Source organism: Sinohyriopsis cumingii, chromosome 18 (assembly GCF_028554795.1).
Source record: "Sinohyriopsis cumingii isolate HCF-2022 chromosome 18, ASM2855479v2, whole genome shotgun sequence".
In the NCBI taxonomy this organism is placed as follows: Eukaryota; Metazoa; Mollusca; class Bivalvia; order Unionida; family Unionidae; genus Sinohyriopsis; species Sinohyriopsis cumingii.
This window is the reverse complement of record NC_142978.1, coordinates 27,113,114-27,136,311: the sequence shown is the minus strand read 5'-3', so window position 1 is coordinate 27,136,311 and position 23,198 is coordinate 27,113,114. Positions and strand designations below refer to the sequence as shown.

The 23,198-nt window shown below is 34.8% G+C and overlaps 1 protein-coding gene across 1 annotated transcript in view; it reads left to right on the top strand.

Moving 5' to 3' along the window:
- The first annotated feature begins 2,901 nt into the window (after positions 1–2,901).
- The window catches only part of LOC149776268 (nostrin-like), a 136,389-nt gene continuing 116,092 nt past the window's right edge, over positions 2,902–23,198 (top strand). The window contains exon 1 of the mRNA XM_089942701.1: positions 2,902–3,068. Within this exon, the coding sequence (XP_089798827.1) occupies positions 3,042–3,068 (27 nt within the window). The 5' untranslated portion in view covers positions 2,902–3,041. The remainder of the gene's footprint in view (positions 3,069–23,198) is intronic.

Here is a 23,198-nt window from a genome sequence, read left to right as displayed (position 1 = left end):
ACTATAACATACAGTTTAACATAACCCATAGCATATCATGAATAAAGAACTAACAGTCAATGCAAACTAAATACGCATAACAACAAAAAGGGTGAAGATAATAGCTACAAATAAGGTGTGTATAATTTGCATTTTAATTCTCCAAAAATTGCTAGAGTGGGGAGGGCGGGTTATAATTAATAATATTATTATCTGAAACAAACATATGGGGTGAGGGTCTTGAAGATTCACCTGGTCATCCAGTTCTCTAGTGTTATACAAATCATCCAGTTCTCTAGTGTTATACAAATCATCCAGTTCTCTAGTGTTATACAAATCATCCAGTTCTCTAGTGTTATACAAATCATCCAGTTCTCTAGTGTTATACAAATCATCCAGTTCTCTAGTGTTATACAAATCATCCAGTTCTCTAGTGTTATACAAATCATCCAGTTCTCTAGTGTTATACAAATCATCCAGTTCTCTAGTGTTATACAAATCATCCAGTTCTCTAGTGTTATACAAATCATCCAGTTCTCTAGTGTTATACAAATCATCCAGTTCTCTAGTGTTATACAAATCATCCAGTTCTCTAGTGTTATACAAATCATCCAGTTCTCTAGTGTTATACAAATCATCCAGTTCTCTAGTGTTATACAAATCATCCAGTTCTCTAGTGTTATACAAATGAGCTGAAGGGGTCAAAGAAGCTTATTCATCGTATACATTTAGCAAAATAGACCACTCATATATCTCATATTAAAATATAAGAAATAGAATTATCATTGTATTGGAAAAGTTGTGAATGCATTTTTGTGTAAATTATTTGGATTTGTAGTCAGCATTTTTAGAACATAAAAGTTAAAAGATGATTTTGAATTTGCATAGAAAAATTGTACTATTGGTTTTTGTCCTTTACAAAATTTATATACAAAGATACACCAGTACAATGTACTTTCAGACTCTCGTTGCACTGAAACCTGCCTTACTTCTAATGTTGCTAATAAATTATTAACTCTAACCAATTTTATACCTTAAAATTGAAATCAAGGTTACCGAAAAAGTTAAACAAATACATATTTTTATTGACATCATCGTTTGCAACATTCATATGTGAGCAAAATATTGATTCTTAAATATAAAAAAGAAAGGTAGAAAATAAAACTTGGTTTTCCAACAGAACACTGGTACAGCTAATTTCAACCTACTACATAGGTAAAGAAAACTAGGATTTAAGTCTAAAGGTACATTTCGCCACTCAGCCGACCACGTGAAACCTAATTTGCATGTGGTGGCCCAGGTGGCCGAGTTGTCTAAGGCGCTCGTCTTTACCCTTACAAATCACTCACTTCTGTTCGCTGAGTTCGAATCTCAACGCGACGAACCTGGGATGTGTTGAAACTTGACAGTAACTTCCCGTTGGTCTGTGGTTCTTCCTCAACCCATACAACTGGCCGCCTTGAATAGTCTATCTTTTGCTGAAAAATTGTTGTAAACTCATGAAAACCAAATTTAATTTCCCTCTAAAACAGCAACGGGTGGTATCTAGCAGCTAGCTGGAGCTTCCAATACCCATATTATATACTGTTCCACTAATTCACTTTTCTTTCTGTCTTTTTCTTATTATTATTTTTGGACAAGTCAGCTTAGGAGTTAAGCTTTTTTCCCTTATGAAAATTTTCATGAATCGTCATCACCATCACCATCACCATCATCAATCCCTTAACCCATGAGGTCTTTGGGGCACCACATTTGACTTTAAAACCAGTTTTCTCCATCTTTCCTTGTTGTCAACCGCCCTTTGGGAATCTCCAGATCCCATGCCTGTCCACTCCTTAATGTTGTCTTCCCATCTCTCTTTCTGTCTGTTGTTAAGGACTCTAGGTCATTGTTGACCCGAATTGCGAACGATCGGGTATAGATGAATTGTTAGCTGTCTTCAAGTAGTGTGTCTACCGCAACATATAGCCTGGTGGAGCCCATCACTCTTCAGAGTGGATGACCACATCCGAAATCCACTGATATAACGTGGCACGCCCTGGTTCTCAGCACATGATCGTTAAGCTCATCTTGGAGCCCTTCCGCCCTGGCCGATGACTTCATCGAGGAAGACGTCCGCCCAGTGATGCCATGCTCATCATACTATTTTACCCATAGGTTAGAGACTCGGAGGGGCGGGAGCGTTTTATTCCATCCTGTACGGATCCAATGGACCTGTACCATTGTCCACATGAATTATGCCAAACCATATAAGACAATGTGTCATTTAATCTATTTTTATCTCTATCCATCTCATAGACCTGACACATTCCTCATTTTCAGCACACTCTCTTCTTCATACTCTGTTAGGCATACATTGCTAGGAAAACGCCATTAACTCTTCCTTTAGCTATCGTGAGTTTCCTTCCGTATGGCATATATATCTTGCATTAAATCGCTGCATGTAGTTCCTGAAATATCACAGGCATGCTAATCTCTCTAACTTACCGCCTATTTGTCTCCGTCCATCCATCTGTCTACCATATTTTCATTTGTTTATTTAGCTTGCTAATCCGTAAACAAGCAAGTTATTGGAAATAATCTGTTTCATACCATTACTTACTTAATGATATACAAACATACATGTAAAATCCAATAGCACGAGATCAAAATGCTTATCAAAAGAAAAAATAAGCTTAAATCTCAATCTGTTGATTGCTGGTGGATCAGTTTGATTTAATGATTGGGTACATAGGTGTTTGAAGATTTTATGATACGACCCCTGTGTTTCGAGTGCGAGTACGAAACTGCGATTAAACGATAACCTGTGTTTCTTCATGATCAGTTAGATGCTATGTAATTGTTCATACTTTTATGTAATGAGGTGAAATAATCATTCTAGAGATATCGATCAACGGAAGTAATAAAATTTTATTTGGTTACTCTTCGTATCTCTTCATTAGAAAATTATTGGTCATAACAGAAACAGTAGGGTTATCTTGTCAGGATTTTGAGATTTTACTAAATGACACGATAAAGAGAGGATCATAGCAACACTAGTCAAGAAACCAGGGAGAAGGAAGATGTCTCTCTTCAGAGAAAGCTTTTGGGTGAGTGGATGCCTTTTTGAAATCGATCATTTGTTAGTTTTATTATTTTATAGTAGACGTATTTAAAAAAAAAGGGTTTCCAACACGTTTAGTAATGGATACTTGAATGAAATAATGCACGATTGCAAGATTCTGATTTAGTTATATATAAGTGATTCGTTTCAGCAGAAAAGCAATATTTATGATGAAACAGGACCTAACCACTGTAGATGTAAATTTATACTATGGTAGGGGTTACAAGTTATGAACTCGACTATTCCGTATTCGACATATTAAAACTTAAGGATACGAAACGTAGGATCTTGCATTAGTCCTACCACAGGAGTCTGACGTTTTATCAATAAAGTACGGCGAAATCTCATATTGTCAGAGATTTCGCCGTACTTTATTGATAAAACGTCAGACTCCTGTGGTCCTACGATGTAAGACATCGAACCTGATATTTATGTTTTGCTCGACCCCCTAAACATAAATATCAGGGTAGATGTTTTAAATTATAGAACTAGGTCTTGAAGCTTGTAAACATAACATGTTATAGGATTCTCACCAGATTGTTGTTTGTACCCTATCCCCACTGACTTTAAAAATACAACTTGTATTACAAGGCATCAAAGATACAAAAAATACACAAGGTTTAGTTATTTCATTAATTTATTTATAATTTCTAACATGATTGTTTGCCAGGGGGTTCCAAAACACTGTCAACATGTTGGCATTTCGAATCAAATGGGGGTCACCACATTTGCTTGGATCAGTCTATGTTTTCCAGCAACAGATATGATGTAGTTCACTATCTTTGAAAATCTCAATAATTTCTGAAAGTTTGGATTTACATCTCTTTGAACACATGTAAATAAGGAATCATCCTATTTATTTGTTCAATTTATGTCAGAAACATTATAACTAGACCTTGCAGATATTTGATGCAGATGACACAATTTTACTGACATAGACAATTATAGACAAATAAGAGAGGGCTACAAAGCAGGTTAATTCCCCCCAAAAATAATTGTGTCATTTGCTATAAATAAAGCCATTGTCATTATTATTATTATTATTATTATTATTATTTTGATCAGTCCTTTGCAGTGACCCATACTTTGTTATATTGACAGTTAAATAACAGATTATAATCTAATTAAAGATGATATAAGAATTATATGCAGTGAAAATAGAACCATTCTCTGTAACCAAAAGATATGGTTTAATAGAACCAAGAGGCAGGCAGAAAATTTGAGTTTTATATTGTCATGCTAGCAGTACTACATAGAGAGTTCTTGCAACCTAAGAAAATGCTTGGAGGTCACAGGGTGTCTTAACTGAGGAAGTAATTTAGAAGTTGTTGTTGCTTAATGCTCATACTGTCATAGGAGGTAGGTTATTCATATTTTGTGATTTCATTCCCAATTTCAAATATTCCCCTGCTCCAGTGGCCTAGTGGTTAATATGCCTCAGATACTAGAGGTTGTGGGTTCGATCTCCGGCCGAGTCATACCAAAGACTTACAAAAAATGGTACTAACAGCTGCCTTTCTTGGCACACTGCATTAAGAGGTTAGTTTTAGGGCTGGTTGGCCTGATGTCAGGATAATGTGACTGTGTGGGACATCATGCTACATGTCTTTGGCATGATGCCCCGGTGCTAGACATCACTATAAACTGCCATACTGCTGATATTGTAGCAATCCAAGTCACACACACACACACACTCAAATGTTGTGATTTCATAATTGGAATATTACTCATGATAATCCCAGTAAATTTGTTCCAGAGAAGGAAGAAGGATAATCATGGACAAAATTTTCTAAATGAATGTTTATGGACTTTTTCATAAGAGAAATATCATACACTACATAGTAAATTGTTCCCACTCTGTTCACAATATAACCATCAACATGGCATTGTAAACTGATATGATGAATGAGACAGATCATGCATATACTGTTGTACTTGGATTTAAATTGATACGAAAATTGATAAGGCCCTGTATAACAAACTATAGTGGCATGTGCAATTTTCTGTTATTTCCAATAATTTCTTCAACATGTTTTTCAGTTTTCATAAATAGGTAGTATTCCTATTTATTGATTTCTCTTTATTGGTATAAAAGTTGCACAGACTTAAGCAGAAATAGAAGACAACTCAGGTGCGGAAGTTGTTAAAGTGTCAACAATTAATGTTGTTTGACCTTAGTGTGGAAAAAGTGAAAAACTTCAATATATTTTAATATCAAAGAACATGACACATGTGCAAAAAATATATAAAATTACTGCCTGCTAAATAATGTAACCAGATTTTTATGGAGGTCTTACACACAAGATACCACATTTTATTTTACATACAGTGTATATAAAATTACATATAAAGACTACTTTACTTAGGAGGTTGATTTTGTAAGTTTCATGGATGGGCCTTAAAAGGATATTATGTGATTTTGGGTTCTATATTTTGTACACCTGTTTGTTTCATTAACTTGCTGTGTCCTTTAATTTTATAATGCAGTTGATGTACTGAATTTGATATATTTGATGAAGTAGGCTTGCAAATTTAAATTTCCCCTTTGGCTTGGAAATGAAAGTAATATAATTCAAGATGAGAAATGTTTAACTGCATACATGTTATTTTTACTTCCTATTGAACTATTGCAAAAGTTATCTCAAATTCATCAAGGAAGTATAATGTGTTCACTTTTTAATACCTGGAAAATAGGTTACACACCAGCATATGACCACTTCCTGTACTGTGATAATATGTAGAGTAAGTTTTTATGAAGAGTGTATTAAGTTTCAGTGGTCACAATAAATGAACTTAGATCCAACTCCACATTACAAGGTATCTTTGATGTAAATGTTAATACAGCTTTTGATATCCCACATTGGAATTCATCGAACTTGGCACATAGGTTTTCCATGTGGTAACCATCTGCAGAAGAGGTTTAATATTTGGGCTCTTACCTAGGAGGGGGACAAGTAAAATATAAAAATATTGCAGTTACATTTTTGAATATTATATGAGATTTGAGCTACCCCAGAGTCACAGTACAGAAGGAAGGTGATCAAGTAATTTCCCAATAAAAAAACCCAAGGTCATGGTGCAGAAGATGAAGGGAGTGGGTTGGCCAATTTTCCATGCCCCCAAAACAAGGTCAGAAAGTGGAATGGAGGGAATTGTCTCGGTTTAAAAAAATTTCGGGGTTGTATTACAGAAGGAAGTGGGTCATCTAAATCCCACTTTATAAAAAAATGATCATAATGTAGAAAGATTGGGTCAGCAAAGTTACTTATTAAAAAAATTGTAGTAGCAGCCAAAATTGTTAGTAAGCCACAGTGTTTGATAATCACAACACCTCAGTTCTGTCCCTTTATACAACTGGTAAAGAAATAAAATGCAGTAGCCAAAGTAGATTACCTTCATAAAGTAGTACAACATGGTGGGGAAGTAATAGTACTGTTGGAAATCAGATATAATTGAATGATTGATTATCAGTTTCTGCCAATGGTCAGTTAATAGATGATTAATATATTCATATGATGTCTTGAAAAATCAGGTCTGTTTTTAGGGCCATGAATAGTTCTGCCATATAGAATTTTAAAACCATGATAATTTAACTGTTTTCATAGTGAGACAATAGTCAGCCATTTTAGAACATGCATTGATCATCATTTTGTTTCACTAATGTTGAATAGTGCATGACAGTTTCTCAGGTCTTTCCTGTCAGCACACATCATATAATCATGGCCACTATTTTTAAAAAAAGATATCATATAAGAAAGAACAAATGTAAGAGTCGTAACAAAAATGGGATCCATGATTATATCTGTGTTATTTGAGGGATAGTGCTGGTCACAAGTCAGTGAAAGCCAAGCCTTTCAACAGATTCCATCTTTCTTGATCATTACCTTGGTAGTGTAAATACTGGGTATGCTGAAGATTTCTATTTTTAATCTAATTTTTAGGGAGGAAATAGTGAACAAAATATTCTCTATCCTTATTATGAAATAACAAGTTCTTTCAAACAAGTCTTATAAGAAACCAATGTTGGATTGCATTTGAACTGCAAGCTAAATTCATGGTCATTAGTCAAGCAATTGTTTCTCTAGAGATGATACTTTTTTCAGAAAATAGTTTGACCATGATTTCTTGTTTTATAAACACCAGGTGTTGATCTAGATCTAACCTTGATTCAAAATTTATAGCAACCACATAAACAAGTCCTATTTTTATTTTAAAATGATTGGTTGTTGTCAAGGTTATGATGGGACTATGTGTTTAAGATGTAAACAATTGTTTTAATTTCTTAGAGTAAAATGATTGGTTTTCATCAGGGTCACACTGGGTGTACGTGACTTTTAACAAGTACTTAATTTCTATGAGCTTTGAGAACATGATCATTTGACCCCCAGTTTATGTTTAGAAGACTATATAACCTACGTTTTGGAGAATTATTCTCAGTAGAAGCTGTGCTGTTTGGAGTTATTTCAAATTACTTGGATTCAAAAGGATTAATTCTGTTATTTTTCTGGAAATATGTGTGCTCATGTAAAATTGTTGAACAAGGACAGTTTTTTATCAAAATATATTCAGCTATCAGTGTGAAGTGTCAAATTTTGAATTACAGAATATTTGAGGGTTGAATGCATTGAGAATTAAAATTCTGTCGCATTTAAGCCAGAAAAGTCTTTGTGAAGTGGCACTTTGACCTTTCTTCGTTCATCTCCCCCCATGTCAGTGTAAACTTCAAAGGGATCACATTCCAAGTCAGTCAAATTGACCGGGGTATCTTAACAAAGTCCTTAGAAAGTAAACATTTGAGCTACCAACCCTAACTGCTTTGTAGGAACCTATGTCCACTTATAATTTTTTCAAAGGGAAATTGTCACGCATCGTCGTTCACAGATTCTGAGCTGTCTAAACCTCATGAAAGGAATTATTTCTTTGGGAAAAACTAGGGACCACTGCCTACGATTGGGCAGAATAAATTAGGATGTACACTTTAGAGCAATCAGACTTTAAAGTGATGACCTTAGTCGAAATTCTTTAGTCTGGACATTTCCTTGAAGAGGAAACTTAGTCTAGACTCTGGGGAGGCATAAAGAGATTAGTGTTTTCCTCGTGAAACAAGGAAGGGACCAGATGGTTGTTGTGTAAAAAGAAAAACATGTAAAGTGCTAGGATGCACAAATCCTGAAAGAAAACAGTGATAAGGTACGCAATTATAGTTTCACGTAATATTCTATTATTTGATTGTGTGTTTTATGTAAATGTGTTTGCTATGACTAGGTTTCTGTAGTATGTATCATTTGTTCAATTCATTGAAATGTGTTGATGCTAGAGTTGTTATGCAATTTATTTTATTCAGTTTCATGGAAAGTGTTGATGCTAGAATTGTTATGCAATTTACCTTTTTAATTATACAGTTATTAGTTCATTGGTAGAATTGATTGCATGTGATCCAAGTGTTCATATGTTTAGGATTTCATAGAGTTATATGAAATAACTTCCTTTGTTTGTTAGGACAGTACAGATCATCGTGAGTTATTGATACTTACCTAATTATATCTGGTTTTGTAATGCTTGGATAATCCTGTAGGTTAAGGATTGCTGTGAGTTACATTTTGTGAATTTCATGCAATAGTAATTGAACATGTCGTAGCATATGTAAAATAATATGGTAATATTTGGTAGACGTTCGCATGGTAATTTAACACATGCTGCGGGAATGCAAGGTCAATGTCCTACTGTGGATAGCAGCATGCTCTGAATAATGTAAGTGAATTGTATGTACCTCTAGAGAATGGGGTATACAGAATTATGGGGTAATTTTGTCCTTTAACTCCCCAGCACTGTTATCAGTATCTCTGCTGCTATGCCCCAGAAGCACTAAGCTGTTTCTAGCTGCTTGTGCCCCAGAGTTTTTACCTGTTTGAAAACATTGTGTACATGCATTCACTCTTACCTTAATTTCTCTTCTTATATCCAATTAAAATCCACAAAATTTTCACCATTTATTCTGAATGATGTTGTCTACACAGCAATTTATTTTTTTCTATTTGTCCAAGTCTTTCACAACTTAATTATACACTATTTACAAAATCATGTGCAATGTTTATAAGCAAGAACTCTATCATCATCTCCGTCAGCATCCTCATCTTCTGATTCGATCTCAGAAACCTCTATGTCCGAATCTAAATCTCGCAAAATATCCAACTGCCAAACATATCTTTCTTCAGCTTGCTCAATATTTTCGAGATCAAACCCTATAAACTCCTCATTTTTGCTCTCATAAAAAATCACTCTTACGCCCGCCATCATTTACGATTTTTCATGAACACAACACGTGTAGTGAAACTACTCTCAAACAGTAACCCTTGGCTTCTGAACAATTCAGTTTCCACAAATGAAAGTAAAATCATTTCTGATTGGTTTAATAGTTGTTTAGTTCTTGTGGAAAAAACCCATTTCTAATCAATCAGAGACGTTGTATCTAACACACATTCATCACGCCTGGAGATGTGATTGGCCATTGAATGCAGTAAACAATTCATGACTACAGGTGGGATAGGCCAATGAATGCAGAAACCGGATCACGCCTACAGATGGGATCGGGACTGAATGAGTTAGGGAACAGCTTTCTGAGAGAGATGAGACAGTCTGGAGACTGGAGTACGTGGAAAGAAAGAAGGATGAGGTCAGAATAAAAGGACCAAGAAGTCCGTAAAGGAGCAAAGCATGAAGCTTAGAAAGGATGAACAGTCCAGACAGGAAGGTGATGCAAATTGGTTGTAGACATTGTGCTCTTTTCACCTCTTGTTATGATGATGAAATAAATCCAAATTAGACACATCTGTTAAATTCTGTTGATATAATCTAACTTGAATCGGAATTGCCATTATTAATTTGTTCTAATTAAATTTGTTATTTTCTTGTCAAAGGAGTTTCATATTGTTTTATTGCTTCCCAGTATTCTTGCTCAGTTCTCTGATGAAATTCCAATCTTCTTTCACTCCTGCTGGGCTATGATATGGAGGGAGTTCATCCTCTAGATAACGCCAGCCAAACCTAATTAACCAACCCTCTTACTAAGAGGGCAACGTTACAATCAGAAACCGGAGTGATAATTATTGTTTCTACAAGGAACTATACACTGCAACACTACAGATTTCAGCATACGTCATCGTCTTCCATCTTGGATTCTTCATCCGGATTCAAACTTGAAATCAGTCAAACATTTTGTTATTGGAACTACAAAAATTTTATTCGTGGATTATTTTTGGATTTGATTCTATAAAACAGTAAGTTCATATTTTATCATTTTTACAGAATTTTTCCCGGGAAATAAATTATTGTATTTTTCAAAGCTTGTTTTCACTCATTGTTGTGATACTGTGACATCAGAATTGGTTTTTCATCTATTGAGTTCTTGTGGTATCTAGTTAGTACCAGATGAAAATGGTGCCAATCTAACATCCAGTATGGACACCATGGTAGCCATTTTGAAATTATTTTAAACACTACATCTCCTAAATGGAAGGTCATATTGTCATAGATTTTTACAGGAAGATTAATTATAATATTTGGTTTGGCCTGAATGAAAACAGTGGCAATCCAAAACTCAAATATGGCTGCTACAATGAACATATTGAAAATCTTGTCACTAATTCTCCTAAATAGATGGTGATGTCAATATGTGGTTGTCAGCAAATGGTGTCCAGGTTTATCTTAAATGAAAATGACGTCAAATCTTACATCCAATATCAGCTGCTACTGTGGCTAATTTGAAAGTTTTATAGCTGAATAATATCGGATGTTTTCAACACTTGCTAGTTATGAAGAATTCCTGGAAATTCCATTTAGATAGGAGAGCATCAGTCCCTTCAAGGTGTTCTTGCTATAGATGAAGAGGTAAATTTCCAGTCCCCCACCTCCTTCCCTGTAATGTTCTGTTCTAAAACAGACCTTGTAGATTTATTTAACCTATTTATGGTAAATATGGACCATTCTATACAAGTTTCCACATACCTGTTGCCTCATCTTTGAATATCATTAAGATATAGGTATCACTTGGACCACTCTGTACCAGTGTCCACTTTGAATGGCACTCAGGCTATACCTATCATTTGGATCATTGCACACCAGTGTCCACTTTGAATGACACTCAAGCTATAGCTATCACTTGGATCATTACACACCACTGTCCACGCTGAATGGCACTCAGGCTATAGCTATCATTTGGATCATTACACACCAGTGTCCACTTTGAATGGCACTCAGGCTATAGCTATCACTTGGATCATTACACACCACTGTCCACTTTGAATGTCATTTAGGCTATAGCTATCATTTGGATCATTACACAGCAGTGTCCACTTTGAATGGCACTCAAGCTATAGCCATCACTTAGATCATTGTACACTAATATTATAAAAAATATGGTCCTAAAATAAGTAATACAAAAGATTGAGAAGCAAAAATCTTTGGCAAAATTCGACAAGCAATTTGTTTCCCTAAAATACAATTGAAAATGTGAACAAAAGGAACATATAGTATTGTGAATTAAATCCCAAATAATTCTAGAATTTCTAAGAAATAGTCCCAAGGATTAAAGTTCTCAATAAACTTTAGTTGTTATCTGAAAGAAATTAAATGCTGGAAGTGTTGATGTGCCTGTGTTGTAGTGATGTGCCAACAGTGTTTTTTTAATCACAGTAATACAATCCAAGAACACTGCTCCAGTGGCCTAGTGGTTAGAGCATCTGCCTCAAATACAGGAGGTTGTGTGTTCGAACCCTGGCTGAGTCATACCGAAAACATGAAAAAAATGGTACTAACAGCTGCCTCACTTGGCGCTCAGCTTTAAGAGGTTAATGTTAGGACTGGTCGGCCTGGTGTCAGGATAATGTGACTGGGTGGGACATCATGCTACATGTCTCCAGTGCTAGACATCACTATAAATTGTCACACTGCAGACATCGTAGCGATATGACTGAAAAATTGTTAAAGCTACATTAAAAATCCAAATCACACACACACAATCCAGGAATATATCCTTATTTAAATTTTACTTTAAATCCAATTCTCTATTTTTAAGAATATTTTTTTTGTTGAGCACTTTGTATTTCCAATGTATAAATGATTGAATTAATGAATTCCAGCCCAAAGTAAATACTGGACAAAACAGTAGTACAGCTGATTATGCCCCAACATCTTATAGCATGAAATAAATAATTTTCCAGTGAACAAAATTATAATGTCCTCCACTTGACCCCAGGACACAATAAGCAATTTTCTAATAAACACTATTATCTAATGAAAAATTTCATCCTGGAAGGTTTCAAATGCTTACAAGATAAAATCTTAGTTATAATTAGAAAGTCTGTTACTAAAATTATAATAAAGAACATGGTAAACACAGTGTTCTTGACTTTTGCCAATATAATGATCCTACTAGTTCTCCATACTCGTAGAGAAAGTATTAGCTATATATTAGTTGTTTACAGAATTGTTTTTAAAATCATGGATTCTGGTTGGGTAGACAATTAACTTGATTTTGAACAAGGTCATGTCCAAAATACAATTAGCCAATGCATATAATGAAATTAAAGAAAAACTAGCAAGCAAACAATGCAGATGAAATAGTCGTAAGACAAGTATTCACTTTGAATGGCACTAGGTTTCACATGGATAAGTGTACACCAGTGTTCACTTTCAAGATGTAGGCATCATTTGAACCATTGTACACTAGTGTCCACTTTGAATGGCGATCAAGATATATGAATCACTGATCTAGCAGCTTTTTAAAAAATTAAAAATGATCTTTTTAGTAGTTCCTATATACATCTGAAACATAATTTTCTTGGGTGTATGGGTTGGGAATTTCTTTCAAACTTTGTACCTCATTATAATTTATTTTCCATCTAAAATATTTTGGATATATATTTTTTTACAAATCAGAAAGAATTTTTAAACAAAATATATTCCCTACCTCCTAAGAAAAAAACCCAGTCTGTACTGTATATGCTTTTAGTCACTGCCAGGTCTGTTTCTCTGGTCTTTGTAGGATCTTAGCATGAGACTGTACTATTTGAAGTAGCAAATTGTTTTCAGATAGTTCAGACTTTTGAGTTTTGACAAGTTGCTCTTGAAAGTGTCCAACCTGAACAGGAAGTGTAATTTATTATGTGTTTAGGCTCGAATGAACATAACACAGAAAGAGTGAAAACAAGGTTTTTAAAATTTAAAAAATAATTTATTTCCCTGGAAAAATTCTGTAAAAATGAAAAAAGGTAAAAAAAAACTTGCAGTTTCAAGAATCAAATCCAAGAATAATCCCTGAATTAAATTGCAAAAGTCCTAGTTTTAAATGTTCTAATAATTTCAACTTCGAATCCTGATGGAAAATCCAAGATGGCTGACGATGACATATGCTGTAGTCAGTACTGTGCTTATCTACAGCTCCTTGTAGGAATACAAATAATGTCACTCCGGTGTTGGAAATCCAAATTTGTAAGCAATGTCTTTCCAAAATTTCTGTGTAAGCACTCTGAAGAAAATTACAACTCAAAATCTGGCTACAACATAATAACTTGACAGTGTAAAAAGCCCAGAACTGAGAAATCTCTCTCTATGCATCTCTGTTAAAACTAACAAATGCGCAGTAATAGAAAACTGGAATTGCAAAATCAAAAAGGGGGGTCACATGATCGTGTTTATTTCACATACACCAAAAATGACCCTGATGAAAACCAATCATTTTAAAATGAAATAGAACTTGTTTACAAAGGTTGCTACAAATTCTGAAACAATGTCAAGATTTAGATCAGCACCTGGTGTTTATGAAAGAATGATTCAGGTCAACTGATTTTCTGGAAAAATATCATCTCCAGTGAATAAATTTACATTATAATAGCATATTTTAGAATAAAAGATTTAAAACTGACAAACAATTAATTAAAATAAATAAGAATTAAATCCGATATATGTAACAAAGTATCGTTGATTTTCCCAAAATTGAGGGACATGGGCCACATTTTAAGAATGGGATAAAATCCCAGGCTTCAGTGAGAATTTTTTTATCTAGCATTTTTTATTCTATGTTATCTTTGATACAGATAGATTAATTACATGTGTATTTTTTGTGCTTGTAGTACTGCCACTATCATTTTTAATGTAGTGCTTGCATAGCATACCACATTGCTAAAAAAAACATTATGGCTCTTATCTCTAGTTTAGGGTTATTAACTACAAATATAATTTGAAGATTTTGTGTCTTGTTTGTCAGCCTGATGAAAATCAATCCTGTTATTTAGATGACACTACTATGCATTTCACAAAGGACTTGAATTGCACACCTTTTATTACCTTTTATCAAATGAGCATGTCACTTCCTTGATTGAGACTTATTCGACCAGTGAAGTATTTATAATAAAAAAAGCTGACATGCCATGTGTGGAGTAGGATTTTTAAAAATACCATATATACTTGCTTATAAGTTGGGTTCATCTGAAAACTGCATAGATCCTGATCTGACAGCACATACTATGATGGCTGATCAGGGTCTGTGTTGTTCGCAGTTGTACCTGACTTATAGGTGAGTATATGCAATAATTTTAATGCTGTCCAGAGCCTGTTCATATCTTTCAAAGCAATACTGATGCATTCCTTTGACCAACTTATTGTATCTGAGCAAGCTCATGTAATGAACTTTGATATAAATTGTTAAAACTCTTTATAAAAGTCTATGTATAATTGTATGTATATGTATATATGGTACATATGACATGGGTTTTGTCTATATTTTTTTAGGCATATTAGAGTCCAAAATTAGGAATTTTTCCACTTACCCACAGGATCATGAAAACAAAACTTTTGTTGATCATGCCTACATTTAACTGCTCCTGCTTCAGCTGAAGTCAAGCAGAAACCAGTTAGCTTCTAATTCAGCAAATTCCATTCATTAATATTATTCTTTGCATCAACTCAAAACAATAACAGGACATGTGAATGAACAACCCCATTGATGTTTACTCAGTGAGGAAAGTGCACAGCATTAGAGACTCTCCATTTATTTATGTTCATGATCCCAATATTTATGGTATTGGTACCTAATGTCTTCTAATGATTATAATTTTGAGCCTGCTTTTTCTTATCATCTACATGTAATTTCTGCTGATTCTGTGGCAGCTGTTCACCTTGAAAATATCTAAACAAATTTACAACTGTCACAGCACCATGTTTGAGTGTTTTTTTTTTAATGATATAAATTTTAAAACACACTTTGGAATATTTCTGGATTATTTTTTTTTTGTCAGGGAACATGGCCTTTTTGCCAAGTGGTCTGAATACTAGCCTGAGTCCCTATACATTTTGTTATCATCAGAAATGAAATTATTGCTCAATGTCAGTACACCAGGTATCAGGTTCCATCTGGGCAGTGACTGTTTTGACAAAAATCATACAATATAAAGTTTACTTGGAGTGGATGAGTGGTTTAACACCAGTCCGTTTGTGCAGTGAGCATTTATTTGTACCTCATCAAATGCAGGATTTTACTGGGAACATGTATTTAAATGACACAATAAACATATCAGTTTATCCTCCAAAAGAAATGCTGACTCATGTTCTGAACAGTACATTAGCAGCAGGTAGTAATTTTCACTGCTTCAACAGTTTATTGACCGCTGGATTTTAATTGTCCATCAGGAAAATCACTAACTGTAATCTAGTGGATTCAATTTTGAGATGTGCATGTCAGTGTCCTCATTAGATTTTTACATACCTAGGTAGAAATGGAATATTGCATATGTCGATCTTAAAAACCCGCTGTGTGTGTGTGTTTGTGCATGTGTGCTTTCCATGTCCTCTAAACTGTAGGGGATTCTTTCTTTGACATTACAGCTCTACACACCAAGAGGACTTTTTATACACCTTTATAAAACAGACCTGATAATGTAATTATAATATAGTCAGTGTGTAATTATCCATCCAGTTTTGTTTCTGCAAGATCATGTTTGTTCAAAAAAGTACCAAGATCAAGCTATGCAGTAGCTTGCACTTGGGATGAGGAAGAATATATAGATTTGGGGGTCAAATGGTGAAAGGTCAGTGTCACAATGAATTCCACACTTGTCATACAAATGGTTTCTAGAGAATGACTTTGATTATAGAATACATACCTTGACCTAATTTTATTCATGTTTTGGAGCAAGGAAGAAACCTATTGATTAATTGGTTGAAAACATCAAATATTATTTAGTAAATAGCTTAAATTACAAACCATTCCACTAAACTATGTGGACAAGTTGCTGTAAACTGGGAGATTGAAGTAATCTGTGTATGTATATTGGGGATCAACAGTTCCAAGGTCAAGGTAAAAAAAAAATCAATAAAAAAGAAAGCATTTTCTTCATTTTAACATGTGTCCTACCATCTGCTTTCAAACCAGCTTCATAAATGTACCAAGGAAGGAACCTCTTGCTTAAGGGATTTAAAGGTCAAGGCCAGGGTCTGATCAGTCAATGGTATAAGGAGTTTGGCATTATTATAAAATGTACATAATCTACCAATCACAATACTCTTGTTAGCTTTTACCATTACATGTATAACTTAAAAAATGTGAAATTGTTGGATTGATGAAATGAAGCATCTCTTTTTATGTCCACACTGTTATGGATATTTTGTGGTAAGTCTTATCTATCCATCTTGGTATAAGTGCATTTGCCTGCCCATTCATCTGCCCATTGGTCAGTTTCCCTGTAAGCTTAAGTCATAAAATGAATGAGGGCTGGTAGTCAAATGTGAGTACTGTATATCCCTAGCATTAAAGTCATAAAATGATGAAGAAGGATAACACAGCTTTAACTGTATATGTAGGTAGGATAATTGAAATAATAGTGAGAATAAGGAGTTAAATAAAAGCTAGCACACATAAGTTCATCAATCTGATTGTTAGTCAAATCATAATTAAGATAAAAACTTATAATAATCTTCTCATCTACAAGGATACTTTTGCTTGGGATGGGTGATTTTATATGATCTTTCAGAATGACAAGTGGATGACAATAAAATTTCAGATCCACGATGCTGCCTCTATGGGATCATGGTATGGGGTCAAAGTTTACATTTTCATAGGTAATGTGGGCTCTTCCTTGAAACATAATCTATGTCTGCAATGATTGAGGAAAGGTGATCATATTTTCATGTTGGGTTTATGTTTCAAGATGAAAGATTTAGATCCTGGATGTAGCCACAATGGGTGAGGAGGGCTGAGGATCAGTGTTCACATTTTTTTAGGCGAGGGCTCTTCCCTTAACCTAAACTCCATATAATCTGATTGGAGGACAGTGATGATATTTCAGTAAGATGCATGGGTAACAGAAGTTTCAGTTTCTGAATGAAGTCTTGAAGATTCTGGTGGGTGGGTCAAGAGGGAATGTTTTGGATAGTTGTGATTGCTACAGCAATAATATATGAATAAAATACTTTTTTAAGTATACAGATTATCCCTGTACAGATCTAAAGACATGTCTCCTGCAACACTTGTATGTATGTATATATGTATGTATATATATATATATATATATATATATATATATATATATATATATATATATATATATATATATATATTAATATGACTACATGTCTTTAAAGGTCAAGTAAATGAAGTCACAATTAATCTTACATATGTATGCTTAACTGATCTTAATCAATGACTTTTGATTGGTCCTGTAGGTGACCATTATACATAGGTTTGATTGATGGACAGCAAGAGTTTGGTAATAGCATTAATCACTAAAACTTCCACCACCACCAGAATTACATGCTGAGTCACCCAGCAGCTGATTATCTCCCCATATCCCCTCCCCCTTTTTGTGGGACTAAGGGTGCTTGGGACAGTTTTATGCAGAAATGTAATGCCACGATACTCACATACACCTGCCTAATATAAAAATTCATTAAAAAAGAAAGTACATGAGTGAGGTCAAAAATGTCTATACTTTAGGGTAGGTATAATAAAGCAACACATAAGAATAACATTTACTGGAACTGACACATTCATAGAATACAAGTTGATGGATTCCGCCCTGAAATTTATGCATGCATTTTTCCATGTCCAAAGGCTATTTTTGAGAAACACAGTGCAAACACAAGCCATTTCCTTAGGTGATAATTTTGGAAAACATTATGTACTTAATAGTTTGATTCCATTCAAAATATTTGTAATCCAATCAGTTTTTGAGATGTTCTACTTGCCTTGAACCAATGTGTCTACTGCTATAAATAGCTAGTTCTGCTTCATAGCCAGCTATTGGTATTTCACTGGCTACATACTGTGCAGTGACTACATGAGGTGTACATACCTCACATCAGTTTCGAGAACAACACAAGCCAGAATGACTAAATTCACAAATATGTCCATACCTTTAATTATTACACAATAATAGCCTTAAGTTAAGAAATTTGTCAGGGGCCAATATACAGAACTGTCCCCTGCCACCATAGTACTTTTCTCTAATGTAATAGTATTGCAATTGCTAAATTTCTCTTTTTCATAGCACAATATTTGCTTGTTTCATTCATTCAGTGATTTGCTGTCTTTTAGCAAGTACATTCTAAATTGCCATTGATTGAATACATATGTAAAATACTCAGAAATCTGACCTAATGGGATGCTATTCATAAGTGATTGCAAGAGAATCACTACATAGCTATCATTCTTACTGACTTGGTAATTACCTTAAGATTTATTTGTATAGAGATGAAAACATACCTGTGAAACTTCATGAGATTTGAGTACATTCTATGAAGTTTATTTTCTTTAAAGATCACCAATGTTTACTGATTTGAAATTCAAAAATGAAATTTCTTTATAGTCTACTTTTACTATATGTTGAATGTGTAAACATAAAGACTGTTACTTTCCATGTAGATGTTTACACAAACAAAACACAAAAAAAAAATTAAAAGGTTTGTTCTGTCACCAGAACAAAACATCTTAGCATAATAAATTTGTTGTTCTCTGAGAAATTTCTCTCCTTAAGTTCAGTTGAATTTACTCCATAAGTTTAATTGAACTGAAGGAGTGAGATAGAGAGATCATCAAACTTCTGTATTTCCCCTGAGATAATAATAATAATAATAATAATAATAATATTAATAGTAATAATAATAAAAATGATAATAATAATAATGTGTTTGTGGGTGTGATTAGAATTTTTAACATAGCTTTAAAAAAAAATTAGCCATCGCTACAATATCTACAGTGTGGCAGTTTATTGCGATGTCTAGCACTGGGGCATTATGCTGCAGACATGTAGTATGATGTCCCACCCAGTCACATTTTCCTGGCCAACCAGTCCTAACATTAACCTCTTAATGCTGAATGCCTAGTGAGGCAGCTGTTAATACCATTTTATATGTCTTTGGTATAACTTGGCCAGGATTCAAACCCACTGCCTCCCGCTTCCGAGGCGGATATTCTAACCATTAGGCCACCTTAGCAGTCCAATAATGATAATAATAATAATAATGACTTTATTTAAAGAAGAAGCTCATTTGATCAACTGACTAAATTTTCATGAAGACTTTTACAATTTTATCTGTACATATATATCAGTGTTTTTTTTGTGGTCATCAATGCCTAGGGTATGATTGATCTTGATGGTACAACTAAATATTAAAATGAAATTTAAGTATGGAATAAATGGAAATCTGAGCAGAGATACTGAATAGAACAACACAAGCCCTGTATACAGAATATAACACTTTAATGAATTAGGTAAAAAAAAATTTTTATCAAGGACCAAATGCAGGATGACCTCTACCAGGAAAGAAAAGGAAAATAAATCAATCAATTAGTTAAAAGTTCTTAAATGCAGTTTGCAGCTCTGTTTTATATTGATGCTGCAAATCCCATCACAAAATCAAGTGTCTCAAACTTTAATTGTCTTTCATGACTCAATAACAGATTGCTGTTCACTCTACGGATGCAGGAGATCGTGGGTTCGAACCTCAGTTGAGTCATGCAAAAGACTTATTAAAAAAATGTTACTAACAGCTGCCTCGGTAGGTGCTCAGCGTTAATAGGTTAGTGTTAGGACTGGTCAATCTGGTGTCAGGATAATGTGACTGGGTGGGACATCATGCTATATGCCTGTGCAATGATGCCTCAGTCACTATAAACTGCAACACTGCAGACATCATAGCGATATGACTAAAAATTGTAAGCTATGTTAAAAATCCAAAACAAACACACACACACACACACACACACACACACACTGTAACGATGTTCCCTCTTGGTAAAGAGGGGTGGATAATTAGATTTGGCTATCAATGCCTAGAGGATGACCTCCCAGGACTTTATTGCCCAGTGTGAGTGGATAGATAGAACATCAGATGTTTGGAACTGATCGTATCTATTGAGAAGAAATACCGGTAAGACTATACAAGCCTCCTTTAGACAAGAGAATAACAATTTAATCAATAACATAACCTAATAGTGTCAGATTCAGTTCCGACAAGTTTACGTTACATAATTTATATTATTGATTCATTTCATCATGAGAACGAGTGGTGAAATGAGCAGAAATGTCCATGCCTGATTTGCATCACCTAGCATTGCTTCCCATCTTCGTCTCCGTGTGTCCCACATCTTCCTACCTTCACGTGTATATGCTTAACCTTTCTTGAACCTTCTAGACTACCGTCTTTCAGACTATTCCAGAGAACTTTTTTCCTGAATGACAAGATTACCACTCAGTCTCTATTTGTATAACCTTCTATATGTATATAAAATTCTCTCACTTTCGTTACTCAGAAAGCATACAATAGCTATCTAAATGCTGCATAAATTCTGACATGAGGTGACCTTAACGGTAAATGGACCTTACAAATTTAGACTGTATTTTGAGTAAGGTACAATCATTATCTCTAGTTACAAATGACCCATGTAATATACATCTAAGACTGACTTAATTTGATAGATCATCACCCTTGCTTCACAGCAACTGACCATAAATTAACATGTGAGCGGTGCATTATAAACAGACATTCCCTATCTCTCTGCATATGCTACCACATGACACCTTAGGCATCCAACCTAGTCAGTTCCACTCTATAAGATACATGCTATCAGTTACTGTTGCATAAGACTCACTAACTTCTAGCTCACGGCAATCCCTAACCTACAAGATTCTTTAAGCGTTAAAAAATCAGATATAAATGCAATTATCGTTAACTCACAGTAATCAGTATCGTCTTAACAGACATGAAATTAATTCATATGACCCTATGAAATCCAACACATCTGTGAATTTGGATCGCATGCAGTAAGTCAGTTCTATCAATGAACTAGTAACTGTAAAATTAAAGAAATAATTTGCATAAACAACTCTAGCATATCAACAGATTTCCATGAAATCGAATATATGATGCATATTATGGATCCTAGGCATTTCAAACACATTTGCATAAAACAAAACAAACAAAATAGAAAATTGCATGAAAAAATAAAATTGCGTACGTTAATACTGTTCTTTCCAAGAAAATGTGCATCCTAGCATTAAAGGCCTGTCTTTGCCTACAAGACAGCCACCTGGTCCTGTTACTTGTCTTAACAAGAAAGAACTACTCTTTAGTTTTCCCCGGAGTTAAACAAGTCTCACTTCTCTTGCAGGAAAATATTGGACTGAGGAAATTTGCCCAAAGTCGTTACTTTAAATTCAATATTTCTTCCAGAGTGTACACCTTAAGTTAAACTGACCAATCATAATCAGCCATTCTTAATTTGTCCCAAGATAATTATTAGTTCTGTCAGATTTTGACAGCTTAACGAACCTGAGAAATACAACACATACCAACTCACTTTTATTAAATGACTATTGAACATGATGTTCCCATTAAGCGGATATGGTTGGCATATTAATGTTTACTTTCCCAGGTCATACTGCAGACATGTAGCATGATGTTCAACCCAGCCACATTATCCTGACACAAAGCTGACCAGTCTTAACACTAACCTCTTAATGCTGAGTGCCAAGCAAGGCAGATGTTTGTTGTTGTTGTTGTTGTTGTAGGGTTTAATGCCATTTTTCAGCACACGATAGGCTATACATGGTGGCCAGTACTAATGGTGGAGGAAGAACCTGGGAAATCCCCGGAAAGAACCACCGACCCTCGAGAAGCTACTGGCAAGCTTTGTCACATACCCACATTAGCCGAATCCGAGACTTGAACCCACGCAGACAGAGGTGAGATGGCAGTGATTCGTAACGGAGAGTGCTTTAGTCCACTCTGCCACTCGGGGCCTCACAGATGTTTGTACCAATTTTGTAAGTCTTTGGTATGACTCAGCCAGTGATTGAACCCACGATCTCCCGCATTCGAGGTGGACGCTCTAACCACTAGGCCACCAGAGTGGTCGAATAGGCCTAAGTAGCCATTCACATAAAACCTTGCTGGCTTGACTGTAATATAATTTTAATGTACAATGCATACTCAAAATTCAACATATTATACACACACACACATTCTTGGGTTCCCTCAAGCCTGCTTATGTATCACAACACGTTTAGTGGCCTCTCTCAGTCATCCAGTCTCTTATACTAGTAGTTTACTCACTCTTATATTTAGTCATGAAAGGTATAGTATTTTCCTGAGAAAATAAAATAAATTTGGTCTGATTCTTTGTTCATTTCTTACTTCCTGAGCTGAACATTTTTCACTGTCCCTTATACATGTATTCAGAACAGCTTGTATTATATTTCTCAACATACACTCCACTGCTAATTGATTTCAGGTCGGGGCCCCGAGTGGTCTAAAGCGCTCTCCATTACGGATCACTGCCATCTCACCTCTGTCTGCGCCGGTTCGAGTCTCTGATTCAGCCAATGTGGATATGTGAGAAAGCTTGCCAGTAGTTTCTCATGGGTCGGTGGTTCTTTCTGGGGTTTTCCCAGGTTCTTCCTCCACCATTAATACTCGCCGCCATGTATAGCCTATGGTGTGCTGAAAAATGGCATTAAACCCCACAACAACAACATGAATTCAGGTCATAAACATGCATCCAATACAACAGTGCCATATTTGTCTACATACACTCAGAGCCTCTCTCTCTCTTTACGTAGACAAT